Below are 13,650 nucleotides of genomic sequence, written 5' to 3'. Positions count from 1 at the left end.
CAACAAGAACAGACAATGAATACTCATGAAACAGACATTTATTTGGTGTTTTGATGAAACAGAGAGGGGGCAAGTAAACTCTTTAAACAATCAATTGCTGCAAAGAAGTACCATTTAAACAAGTACAAGTACCATTTAAGGTAACACACAGCCATGGGCAAGATGTTGCAATCATGAGAATTATGCACCCAGATTAGACAGCGAGCCGCCAGATTGTGGAGGCCATGGGTATGACATGAACAGGCTGAGTAGGCCCGGCTACTGTGGTGTGTGGGCTTTTGCTAACACCCTGCTGCTACTGATGTGACTACATGAAGTCATGGCAAAGTGAAATGTGGAATTTAGAGCAGCTAAAATTCCCATGGAGGTTGAGGTTAACTCTAATTTTGCTTGTATTTTGAATTCTTTATGAGTGATAACATGGATTTGTGTGAGTCGATTTAAATCCTTTCTTTTGCTCTTTGATTTATGACACGCTGAGAATAGATCTAGAGCAAATATGGTGAACCAGAAAAAGCGTTCCAGGGTTCCTTTAAGAACATATGGGAACGCTTGTGCTACCTGACGCAGCAGAACACCCTGGATCATGCTCCATGTCTATAGATTTCTAACTGAAACTCTAGTTCAACATAGTTGTTGACCCACTCTGCAGTATCGTGGCGCTGTATCTTTTTTTTTTATGTCTGCTCAAGTAATCTGCCTACACAAAGAACCTGGTGCAGACGGTGCAACAATATGCTTAGTCACCTGTATGAATGTTCAGGTGTTGCTTCCTGGCACTCTTCAGCAAGAATTTCCGAGTTTATGAAGGGCAGTGAAATTGCTTCTCACATGCATGGGTGCGCAGGCATTTTCTCACGTTTGACGTGTGAGAGAAGTTCCGAGGGCATGAAGGGCATTTAAATGGCTTCTCACCTGCGTCGGTTTGCAGGTATTACTTTATGTTGGACTTATGCAAGAAGCTTTGAGGGCATCAAGGGCACTGTTATAGCTCCTCGCCTGTGTGGGTGCTCAGGTGGGTTTTCAGGTCGATCTCCCGTGGGAATCTCTGAAGGCATAAAGAGCACTGAAATGGCTTCTCGCCTGTATGGGTGCGCATGTGGTATTTCATGCTGGATCTATGTGAGTAGCGTTGAGGGCATGAAGGGCACTGCCATAGCTTCTCACGTGTGTGGGTGCGCAGGTGGGCTTTCAGGTGGGCCTTTCGTGAGAAGCTCTGAAGGCATGAAGGGCATTGAAATGGCTTCTCGCCTGTGTGGATGTGCAGGTGTTTCTTCATGTTGAACTTGCGCAAGAAGCTCCGAGGGCATGAAGGGCATTGAAATGGCTTCTCGTCTGTGTGGGTTCGCAGGTGTTCTTTCAAGCTGGACTTGCGCGAGAAGTTCTGAAGACACGAAGGGCATTGAAATGGCTTCTCACCTGTGTGGATGCGCAGGTGAGTTTTCAGGTAGGTCTTTCGTGAGAAGCTCTGAAGGCATGAAGGGCACTGAAATGGCTTCTCGCTTGTGTGGGTGCGCAGGTGTTCCTTGACCTTGAACTTTTGTGAGAATCTCTGAAGGCATGAAGGACACTGAAATGGCCGCTCACCCGTGTGGACGTACAAGTGTCTCTGCAAGGTGTCTTTTTTTGAGAAGCTGTGAGGGCACAAATTGCACTTAAACGGACGCTCGCTAGCGTGGACCCTGGCATGTTCTTCCAGATGAAACAGTTTATCAGCCTCATGGTTGCTGAGATGATCTTGGTGGAGGCAATCCTGCTGTGAATCATCAGCGATAGCTGTTGATGGAGAAATAGAAGGCCTCGAAGCTGTAAAGATGAAACAAAATTAGTATTATAGAATGCAAAAAAAGAACACAGATGCTAAAGTCAATGATCAGTTTTCTTTTTTTTTTTATTTGCAGTGTGCGAATATTTGGATATTCATATAGAGGGACCGCATCCTATATTTCATATAGGACCGAGGGACCGCGTAAGAAGAACATAACAGCCGCTAGGAAAGCTGCAAATCACCACAGCAATGTCAGAAGCAGCTCTGCATGGCTGTCAGTATAGTTATTAGACATCTCAGCGCTCACATTGTGATGGGACACTGAGTGTGCATGTGTATAACTAGGAGACACATGCAATGTTCCATGACAGTTCCCCCTTTCAACTCTTGATATGCTTTACTGGAATACGTCGCACATGCTTCAGCGCATAACACAACTCTATTGTGGAGAAGCTGAATAAAGAGGAGTGGCGAGTACGCAATGCATATAAGACCCTTGCAGTCCTCAAAATAAATGGAGCCTTTCGCTCCGTGTATTGGGCCCACCATGCGTGGTACTTATAGGTGTTCACCGTTGCACACTTCTTTGGATGCTTCACCAACTGCTTCGTGCAAGCTTTCTCCCAATTTGCTTGTGCAGCACCTGGCTTGTGCAATTTTGGTCACACGAAACACGTAGCTCACTTATTGCAATGTGCCAGTTGCTTCTGGCAACATACTGGCTGGATGCACGGCTACATTTATGTGATCGCCACGTTAAAATTCAACATTAGGTGCGGGACACTGCAGAATGGCAATGTATCAAAGGGGAACCTAATATGTGGAGTCAGTGGAATTTATGTTGGGACCACGAAAAGGCGATGTAGCAGCAGAGAAAATGTAACAGTGAGGAACGTATCAACAGGGATCTGCAGTATTGTAATTCCACATACTAATGCATCAATTCACACGAGTAACCTGTAGTGTTGCGACTTAAAGCAATTCTTGTGTGAAAAGCTCTGATAAGTCCCAATCATGTGGTTTCTCACCCGTGTGCTTGTGGATAACAAGAGCGGGCAGGCTGGAAGTCACATAGTCAGAACAGTCACAATGGTTGAGGCAGCTCTGCTGCAAGTCCTCGTGCTTGACTATTAATGAGAAGTCATGATGCCTTTCTGCTGACAGAAACATAAAAAGTAAATGGATCAGCCAATTACACATCATTTTGTTTGCAACACAAAATCATAGGAAATATCCTACAATATCTTAATATCGGGCTCATTCTTCAGTTATGGCAAATAGCCAAGATTTACAGTGTCATGGAGGAAATTTCATTTCTTTGCTACAAGCATGCATGGTAGGAAGAGATCACTGAAATTCTATTACCATACTTCACTTTGGTCACATTGATATAAGATGCCAATACAAAGGACAATTAAGCCTCCTCTCTGCACAGTGAACTCTTGGTGCACCACTGTTAGTACTATTGAATCGCTTTCTTTAAATGAGTCTTCAGCTTCATTCGTTAGTCATCAGTCTTGTTCTGCTCAGTTCAACTCAAGAATGGACACCCTTGTTTTCTTGATTATGTTTATAACATTGCTTTTTAAACAAATTTCTCCCTTTGGGTACAACGAGCATGTCTTGGTTTGAATATACTCCTTCGTCTCTTGTATCCAATCTAACTCCTGCAAGAAACCCTCGTTTGTAGAGATATGCATCAACCTTAATACTATAGTGAACTCAAGACCAATTATATTGAACTCACAAAAAACATCAACCACTTTGATATAGGGCACAGTTCAATATAAGTGTTTTAGAGAACTGGACCGCATAAAAACATGCACCATTTGTAGAAGCACCTTATTCACGAAATGGGCCAATGCAGGTGCTACATGGCCACTTTCGATCACGTTCGAGCCCGATCCACATAGAACTCCATCACTACGATTGGCTCCCTCCCGCAGCTTTAGCAAAGGAGCCAATCGCAACAGAGAAATTTGATCTGGAACAGGCTTGATCGTGATCAAAAGTGCATTGTGCGACACTCGTATTAGTTTCGGTTTACTGTGCTGTGAAATAGTCGTGATCCTCCTTCTAATGAAATATCTTTGTTGGCACCCACTTTTCCATGTTGTTCAAGTATTTGGAGATGCTGAGGCCAAAGCCTTCCATGATCCTGCAGAAGTGTTGGTACAGGGCAAGCACACGCGTCACATTGAAGCAGGAAGGCGCAGGTTCTAAGTTGTCCTTGCTGCTCCTTTCATTGGTGTCATGATTTGATTCATTCTTAAGCCCTCTAGTGGTCATGGTATTTCCAATACATTTTTACTTTTCTATTTGTTTACAGTTGCCGACCAATTTTTCGGAGCCTTAAGGGGCCAAGACTGCGCCTGGAAGATCGGGCAGTTCGAAAAAACGAATTCACACAAAAACAAGTCACTTTATTTACCGAGCAGTCTAAACAACTTGTCAATATGTTTCTCTGGAGTGCTGCACTGACATACCAATAGGTCAGCTTGAACGTCGGCGAAGGCAACATTCTTGCTGTAAACAGCCGAAAGCACCATAAGGGCTCGCATTAGTTCAGAATTAGTGGGCAGCACAGTCACAGGCTTCTCACTGCCGGAGCCCGAGTCATCACCTTGCAACACCTGGGGAACTATTTTGTCACAGGTAAGTTCAGCACAGAACTCGATCTTGTCAGCGTTGGCAAACTGCTCCAGCATCACTTTTGCCGGAATGGCACCTGCAAATACTCGATGAGGTCAGCAGCTGAAGGGAGCTAATCAGGCTCACTAGAGTTGCTATCATTGGATGATGAAATTTCGTGTCGGATTGTGAAATCCACAAGGTGGAAGCAATTCCTGATTCTGTTCTCGGTCATTGCCTTGATGCGTCTGCACAGATCAAGTCAACATTGTAGCTCTTGCCACTGTCCAAGCATAGCACCATGCGACTAAGCACATGTGACTGTCAGAGCTGCATGAGAGTTTGGATAATCCCTTGGTCCATGTGGGAGAGATGATGTGTTTGGCAGCAAGAATTCCAGTTGCATAGCTTCGAAGTCCTTGATTGGCCATGCGTAGTGCAGTTGTCCACTAGTATTAGAACTTTGCGTCCTTGGCACCCGAACTTTCTGTCCAGCTTCGAAATACATTCTTCAAAAAGATGTTACGGTATCCACACCTTCTTGTTGGCTTTGCACAGCACTGGAACATGCACTCCCTTAACCAACTCGGATTACTTGATTTACTGATAACGAGCATTTTGGTTCCCAGTATGTTGCTGCTGACAAAGACAGTCAGCCATTCTTTGCTGTGGTTGCCACCGTGGCAAGGTGAACACAAGGGTTTCTTCAGGTAGCAACTCGTAAAACAGCTCAGTTTTGTTGCAGATAAATGTGTCTTCTGGTGTGAAGTGTTGGAGCAATGACCGAAGCCTAGCACAGCGATAAGTTTCAACAGCGAAATCGTGGAAAGCGATACCTTTACTGCACATCTTCCTAAAGCTTAAACAGCCCCCCACTAGGCTTGGCCATTTTGAGCTGACAAGCGCAGAGCATACTATGTGCGCTAACGATCGTGTTTGCAAAGAGTTACATCGCTACGCGCTGCAGAAACGTCTGAAATTTCTACCTGAACACCGTTTTCCCTTTCCTTCGCAGCGACCGTGCTCCAAGCCAGTCGGTGACGTGTTCATGCCCCTGCGCCTATGTACTCGTGTCCGCAGTGTGACGTCACTAGTGGTGACATGTGACTTTGAGAATTAGTCAAGACAACATGTCATTTGTGTGATCCGTCTGTTGCTTGAATTGACGAATTGAAGTTTAGAGAAATAATAAAACACACAAACGGAATGTCTGCATGTTTTTTTGGTTTACTTCGCAGCGAAGCAAGAGAGATGTACTTGTGCTTCGTCTGCTCGTTCTGACGGTCATTCAATCATGTACGCAGGTACTGAAATGATGCTATTTTCTACCGTGTTCCAGAGCGTGATCATGCTTTACAATCCGCTTGTTCTGCCTCAGCATTCATGTAGCACTGAATTATACTGCTAGTCACGTGTCCTTGTGCACAGCGCGCAAAATCATGCGCTGCGTGAAACCAGACAATCAGAAAAACTTGCGCGTGACGCCATCAGCAAAAGTGCGCAGCGCTGTGAAAAAAAGTGTGTGTGTGTGTGGGGGGGGGGGGGGTGAAGGTGGAGCCCGTGACATATGCGTCACATGATCCTCGAGGTCCGGTATTGCACAACACACGGAAGGAATTTCACTTGCAGAGGCTAGACGGGGCAAGTGAAGACAGTGTCTTGCTTGGCAGTGGAGCTCACCTCCTGAAATCATGGGTTCGCGGCACTGAAATATTTCTGTCTTGGCTATAATGAGCCGATTTGAAAATGTTTTGCAGCAGAACACTCCCTAGAGGACACGTAACAACTTCCAGCGCATAACCAAAATTTGCTATGGGGCCTGGTGAGGGGCCCTTTAAATTGTTTCTCTTCTTAACATTTCGAACTCAGCCATCACTCAATTTAAAACCCCCAATGTTCATCTCAAGCGCCAGGGTTTCTGCCTTTTGATTTAAAACATCACCGAACATCGGCACTCGCTTGGCAATCATGGCTTTCAGTGCTTGGCAATCATGGCTTTCAGTGACATCAGAATACCTTCGTCAACCTTTACGCGGGCTTTTTGACTGACATTCTTCTGTTGGGATCCTGCAGATTTCTCAGCAGCTTCTAAAATCTTCACCTTGCTTTTAGGTAGTCTGATATTGTCTGCTTCGAGATTTCAAATTCCTTTGTTATGTCCGCTTGCGATCGGCCACTTTACACTTGCCTGGTGCCCTTCTTCTCCATCATCAATCTGCTATAATTTCCTCACTTCAAAGCCATTGTCGAGTTCGAGGTGGACGACGAAGGCAGTGTCAGCGTCATCAGTAACAGCTGCCAATGAAACTATGGCAGACGATCGGTTGTTGAAGCGGCTGAGCCTACCATTGTGGTATCAAACTGAAACGAACCACAACGCGAATCACAGGCGATAAGAAAAGTACAATTGACGATATGCGACTGACACGTGCTGACAGCAACGACTGTGCAAAGCGTCACGGAATGATGCAGCAAGCGGTACCTACTATCAAGGCTGTACCGGAAAAAGAAGTTCTGAACATGTCCTCAGCAGCATAATGTCATACACACTTGAGCAAACCGTACCAAGTAGGCGGCCTTGGCTATTTACCGCAAACTCACACAAGCAAGCAAATGTAAGAGAAATGTCGGTCACAACCCACCTGATGTGTAGCTTGACTGATCCACAGTCTCTGTTGTCTGCACACTCCTCGACTCACTGCCTGCTCTGAAGGAGCACCCAACAGACTTTTCAGCCAGAGGCAAGCTGCACTGTGTGCCAACTTCGACCTGACCGATGACCTTGGAAGGGGCATGGCATGCCATTTTGGCAGTGATACTTTCAGCTAGGTTTATCGCATTTGCGAGGCCTGCAGGAAATAATTGCAGTGATTGCAGTCCTGTTACAGCACCATGAACAAGAAGTAAATCCAACAATAGAATTAAGTTTCTACATTCTTAGCAAACAAGAGTGCAAGCCCGAAACTTTTGTCGGCAAGGTTGCTGACCCCTTCTTCAGCAAATCAGAGTGTGAACTTGTGAAAGAAATTGTGCAGAAACCACAGGCAATGATTGTCAATGTAAGTGAATAGGCCGAACGAATGAAGAGAACAAGCGAACGTAAGAAAAAAAGAGAGGGAATGAATGTTTTCCTTGCCAATTACAACTATCAATTATCACAGACCTCTAACTAACAACGAAAACGGCCGAAAGGGACAAAGAAAAAGCTATCCACTTCAAAAAAAGTTCATTGCAGCCACACGTCTACGCAAGAATGAAATGTACAGAGTACACCACACTGCTACACATAAAGTCCAGAGCAAGTGGCGAAGCTGCAAGAATATATGACCATACTAACAATAGACCAACAGTTGCTGATACACAACTCAGACAAACACTAAGACATTCAAGCATATCTGCTAGCCTGCAGAGCTATTTCAGATGCGGCTGGGGCAGTTTATTATTATTATTATAGTTTAGGCATTTGTTTTGGCCGACTGGCATTCCCCGACTACAAGACCTAACCTAAACTAAAACCTTCGTGCACCATTCACACTCCCGGGAAAGTTGAACATGCTGGTCGAGCTTCTTGTTTGCAATTTCAGTGCGAATAACAGGAATGCCAAAGATAGCAAGAAACTTCTGCATGAAAATGGTCCAGTCAGGGAAGTCAGAACCAACTTTTAACGATGCCAGAGAGGCAGAAAGAGACGTTGCCAAGTTTATGAAAATGGTCATATCTAGTCACCAACTCGATGGTAGTTCTCAAGCCAGTCTTCGACATCCTCACCGCATAAGCCTGCGAATACTTGGGGGTCTTTGGTTGGGGGTTGTTGATTGTCCAGACGGAAGACGACTGGGCAGAGATGGTGGCATCAGTTGTACAAAGTGGGTCTTGACATTGCAGCACACAGCGAGTTAATGCAACGACCTGAGCGGAGCTCCAGTGAGAAACGGAAAGAGGACTTAGGGAACGAGATGCAACCTCCACCACTTCTGAGGAACTTCAAGATTCTCCAAGATTCTGCGCCACGGTGACAAAGAAGTCATGGCTCTGATGATTATATGTACAGATGAGATGCAAATATTGTACTCACAATACGTTTGCAAATGAAAGTTCTCGTAAGCGACAGCAGCAGAGAAGCGAGTTTGTTTACATGCTCATTCACCACGCACACATATGACATAACTTCACAGCTCGCACATAAGAGCTGCTAAGAAGATTTAAGCGGAGGAAATAGACTGTCCCTATCCGAGTGCAACAAATGGAAAGTGCTGATGCCCCAGCTGGTATGGGCAGTACAAGCAATGAGGAAGGGAAAGAAATGCTGTCGTGCGTGTGACCACTGTTGAGCACAATAGTACAACTATCCCGTGACCTCCGCATAAGAGATGCGTAACCTATAGTCATCTTATGAAGGTGGAGAAAAAAATGCCTACGAGACAGCATTTACAGCACAAACAGTTCAGTGCATATGCGTGGGAGGTGCCACCCGGTTTCCATAGCGACTAAACATACGCCTGTTACACGTTGCCAACGGTGGCACTCTTTCAATGTGACAGTGTCAAGGGACCCGTGTCGCAGAAAATCTGGTGTCTTTGTACGCTAGAGAAAATTTCCATATACACTTAAGCATATGTGTATATGCTGCGCCTTGCTATATGACATGTGGTATATGCGGGTTATATTGCTACACCATTCTATCACTAAAGCTGCTCACACCTTGTCTTACATTCCAAAGTGGTTCCTCGGAATTTTGAGAACGACAGCCCACAAACACGAAACAAAACGCCGACGACGCATGCGTTTTATGTTAAACCTTCTCAGACTTAAATATTAAAGGTGCGAAACAAAAACCTGAAAATTATGCAACTTTCTTGGCGCAATTGTGCACTACCACCGGGATCGGTCCACGCAAGAGGCCGCGTTTCTACCAGAAAGCTCACCTTCGTGCATAGCGTTCGCCGCCAGCGTTTCCCGGAAACTGCAGTTGCCAGGAAGCGTGGGAAGCAGTCAGGGATCCTTAAATGCTATCGCGTTCCATTGTTATAGGCGAAGATTTTCAATATACGCTAAACTAATGGAAGCGCAAATGAACAGCAGCAGAACGCACTGCACTCATCTCTTCCGTTTCCTTTCCAAAAATCACTTCACACACACACACACACACGCACAAATAGGTGGATCTGCGATCACTGCGAGACTACGGCAACTTCTTTTATCTCGCATTTTGAGATCACGTTATAACGCGCGAATTCGCAAACACGGTTTCCACAAGTGCCATCAAAGAACAATTGTGCAAAACTAGAAGTACCCTCACCTTCTTTTTTTTTTTTCCCTGATGCGTTGTGGTAGCACACTACAGATGGGACAGTACCTTCCACAGCTGAAACTTGTGTAGGAATACGAAAGATGGCGCCGCCTATATTTTTTGCTGTCGGCCTTGGGCTTTCCAATGGATCTGCTGTCAACCAACCGTTCGGCGATTGTAGCTGGGGGACACGGTCGCGGCGAAGTTCAGCCTCGTCCAAACGAAATACGTCAAAGTTATGCAGAGATCTGTGTCACGGATGCCCTTGTCGCCAATCTGCCCTTGTCGCCAATCATGTATCTGTTGTACGTGTCAGGTGTAGAGAAAGCACTGTTACAATCAGCTCGGGGCTTCGGCCTGAAGTACAGCACAGCGGCAATTGAAAACAGGCGCATCCCAGGCTTGGCCTATGCAGACGACTTCATACTGATGGCGGAGGATCCACAGGATTTGCAAGCTCTTCTTGACATCTATGCCAGCGAAATGTCGAAGTTGGGCCTCCGCTTCAATGTGCACAAGATCACAATTATCCAGCCTGCAGGCAATGTGCAGCATGGTGTGGCCCTGCGAATGGGGGGTGAAGTATTGTGCATGTACTCATCCCTCGTACACGGATAGTCAAATCTAGTACACGAGAAGATAGCTTAAACCGGCATTCACCCTACAGTTGAAAGCAACGACTTTCTCAAAGCATTGGGCTTTAGGGACAGTGGAGAAAAGGAGACTTTAAGCGGGTAGAAATAACCAGACTGTGCTTATCTGTTTGATAGCTAAAGTCAAGGCAAGAGCAATGCAGATGCCTGCCGCGTGAGCTGAGAAGTTGGTTCCGCCCTCTCTCTTCTTTCCTCTTCTCCACCAGGGTGGGCTGCGAGCGCTAGTTGCAGCGGCTGCTCCAAACTTCAATCACGTTCTCCTGCCTCCGAGATTTTAGAGGCGTCTGTTGTGATCGCGGAGGCAGGACCCGCGGTCTCTTCATTTCTTGAGTTTCTGCTTACTTGTCTAATCGGAAACAATTCGTTGAGATAAATGAGGAAAATCCGTATACCGCCGCGACACCACACCACCCCAGCCCCCTTGGCGAAGATAGGGAAGTAGGTGGCGCCACCTCTTGACAACCGACCGCAACTCAGGGCGCGACGGCTACAATGGGTAAGCGAGCGACGCCGCAGGCATCTTTCTAGAGGAGGCGTTGCCGCTACCTACGGTGTCCGCTGAAAACCTAAATTACGTAGCCCTGCCTCCGAGATTTTAGCGGCGTCTGTTGCGATCCCGGAGGCAGGACTCGCGGTCTCCCGTCAAGCCATTGGTCGAGCGCGCGCCAGCCTAGTAATCGTCACTTCCTCCGCAACAGGAAGTGGGTCGGCTGCGAGCGCCGTCTCTCCGCGACTACTCTGAACAGGAAGCATTGTCATGGCGTACGGTGCTCGGTACGCGACATAGCGCGACGATTCGAACTCTTCGAGCAGCCAGCTTGTCTATGCTTATGTAACCTTCTTCAGCAGGCGTTGATTCAGTTTATTCTATGGCTTCCATGGAAGACGTAGAAGCTAAGCAAACTTTGCTGCCGGAACATTTTGCAAAGTTTGAAAAAGATATGGAACATTATAGGCAAACATGGACAAGTCTGCATAACGGTGAGAATTGTTTACGCCACTTGTTTATTTTGGAGAAAAACATGCCTCGTGCACTGCACTGAGTTTTGGTGAAACGGCACAGAATAATTAAGAACCCTCGCAGAACGTTCACAGATTGCAATCATGCTGGTTCTTTTGCTTGGGACGGTCAGATGCTTTCTTGCGTGCGACAAATGTCATGCACGGAGTAGTGAAACGTCCTGGACCTCCGCGCATTGGAGGGAGTGCGAATAACCGCTGCAGAGTGCTAGTATATCCTTCGTATACCAGAGAGAGAGAGAGAAACGTTTATTAAACGAAATAGTGTCCCGAGCGAGGCCGGGTATCACCCTAAGGTGGGAGGGCACCTTAGTCCAGGAACCCTCTGGCTTCGGCTGCCCTCTTGGCCCTGGCGACGAGTTGTCGGTCTTCCAGGTCCCCGAGGGTTAGCTTGGCCTCCCACGTTTCGAATAGGTCGTTTGCTTCTATTGCTCGTTTTGCGTGCGTTTCTGGTTGCATTTCGCTGCGTTCCTGCCACGGGCATTCCAGGAGCAAGTGTGCCAGAGTGTCGGGTACGTTGCAAAGTGGGCAGAGGTAGCCGTGGAGCGTCGGTTAGAGGCAATGCATTATCGCTCCGTGCGTGTATGTATTACTTTGCAGGCGTCTAAGGATTATATGCTTTCTTCTCTGTCGAGTTTAGGGTGCGGTGGAGGGTACACTCGACGCTGGAGCCTGTAATGTTGCAATATGGCCGAATGGTTGGTGGGTACGGCCTCCGCCTCTTCTGCCACGGGTCCGAGAGCGCGTGGAGAGAGGGAGCCCGGCTGACGTGCTCGCGGGCAGCGGCGTGGGCCGCTTCGTTCCCCTCAAGTCCCTCGTGTCCGGGTACCCACGTTACGCAGGTGTACGGGAGCGGAGTGCTTCGTCTTTTTAGTATCTTGAGTGCATCGGCCGAGATGCGGCCCCTCAAGAAGTTTCTGCAGGCGGCCTGAGAGTCGGTGAATATAACCGATGCGTCTGTGCATGTGGTGGTGGCGAGAGCGATTGCCGCTTCTTCAGCCGTTTCCGGGTTGCGTGCCTTGATGGTTGCCGATGCTAGCTCGCAGCCTTGGGAGTCTACGACGCTCAGAGCGTACGCGTTTCGATGCGGATACTTGGCCGTGTCGGTGTAGCGGGCATTCGGGTCATGCTTTAAACTTCGTTTGATGGCGTTGGCTCTAGCCTGTCTTCTACTCTTGTGAAATATGGGATGCATGTTGCGTGGGACACGTGCCATGCAAATGCACTCTCGAACGTCCGGTGGTATTCGCTCTTTCTTGTCCGTGTCTGCGACATACGTCTCGCTGTAGTTTAGGTGTCAGAGTACTGATCACCCTGTGGGCGTGAGCTTGAGTCGTTCCAGCTGGCTGTTCTTGTGCGCTTCGGCGAGCTCTTGCCACGTGTTGGGGACGCCCATCTTAAGGAGACGTGATGTAGAGGCCATGGCGGGGAGTCCCAGGGCGACTTTGATTGCCTTCCTTATCATGATGTTCAGCTTTTCTACTTCAGCGTTCTTTAAAGCCAGGTACAGCGTGCCGTATGTGATGCGGCTGCTGAGGAGCGCTTGTATTAGTCTTAGAGTGTCTTGCTCCTTGAGCCCGCTTCTTTGGCTTGAGATCCTTTTGACGAGGTGCGTTAGTTGCGAAAGGGTGCATTCTAGTTTCGGTAGGCTGGCAGCTCCCGATCCGTCTTTGTGGATGTGGAGTTCAAGTATTCGCATGGTGTCGACTTTCGGTATTGTTGTCCCGTTGAGTGTGATGCTGGGGTCAGGCTCTTTGTAGTTGGGTGGTCGGCCTCTCGTTCTTGCTTTCAGGACGAGGTGTTCAGACTTGTTCAGCGGACGCTGCAGTTTCGGAGATAGCTTTCGATGGTGTCGACGGCTTCTTGTAAGCTACTTTCTTGCCTTCCAACGTTCGTAGCTCTGGTCCAGATCGTGATGTCATCAGCATACATCGCGTGACGCAGATCTGGTATGGTCTCAAGGAGTGGAGATAGCTTGATCATAGCTACGTTAAAGAGTAGCGGTGAAATGACCGACCCTTGCGGGGTGCCTCTGTTTGGAAGTAGGAAGCTTTCACTGCGGATGTTGCAGATTCCGACTGTTGCCGTGCGGTCCATCAGAGAGTTTCTGACGTATGCGTAGGTCCTAGTACCGCAGCCGGTGCCTTCGAGATTGTTGAGGATCGCGTCGTGGCTAACGTTATCAAAGGCTCCTTTGACGTCCATTGCCACTATGGAGTATTTGCTTCAATTGTTTAGGTGATCTAGAAGGCCTTCTTTTAGTTGTAAGAGTACATCCTGCGTCGTA

General features: G+C 47.4%; 2 protein-coding genes across 3 annotated transcripts in view; one reads left to right on the top strand and one right to left on the bottom strand.

The window, feature by feature from the left end:
- Positions 1 to 13,650, top strand: part of LOC142590016 (uncharacterized) — an 83,339-nt gene that overhangs the window by 53,902 nt on the left and 15,787 nt on the right. The window lies entirely within an intron of this gene.
- LOC142590019 (uncharacterized) lies at positions 21 to 10,547 on the bottom strand. 2 transcript variants are annotated; one of them, XM_075701841.1, is made up of 4 exons: positions 9,700 to 10,547; positions 7,042 to 7,248; positions 2,797 to 2,922; positions 21 to 1,806 (listed from the first exon to the last, which is right to left on the bottom strand). In XM_075701841.1, exons 2-4 carry the CDS (start codon positions 7,202 to 7,204, stop codon positions 986 to 988), a joined length of 1,110 nt encoding a protein of 369 aa, XP_075557956.1. In that variant the 5' UTR covers positions 7,205 to 7,248; positions 9,700 to 10,547; the 3' UTR covers positions 21 to 985. The 2 variants fall into 2 exon arrangements, with proteins under 2 accessions (XP_075557956.1, XP_075557955.1); XM_075701840.1 differs by lacking the exon at positions 9,700 to 10,547 and adding an exon at positions 9,326 to 9,467.

This window comes from Dermacentor variabilis, chromosome 8, assembly GCF_050947875.1.
Source record: "Dermacentor variabilis isolate Ectoservices chromosome 8, ASM5094787v1, whole genome shotgun sequence".
NCBI classification, from domain to species: domain Eukaryota; kingdom Metazoa; phylum Arthropoda; class Arachnida; order Ixodida; family Ixodidae; genus Dermacentor; species Dermacentor variabilis.
This window is presented reverse-complemented; position numbering and strand designations above follow the sequence as displayed.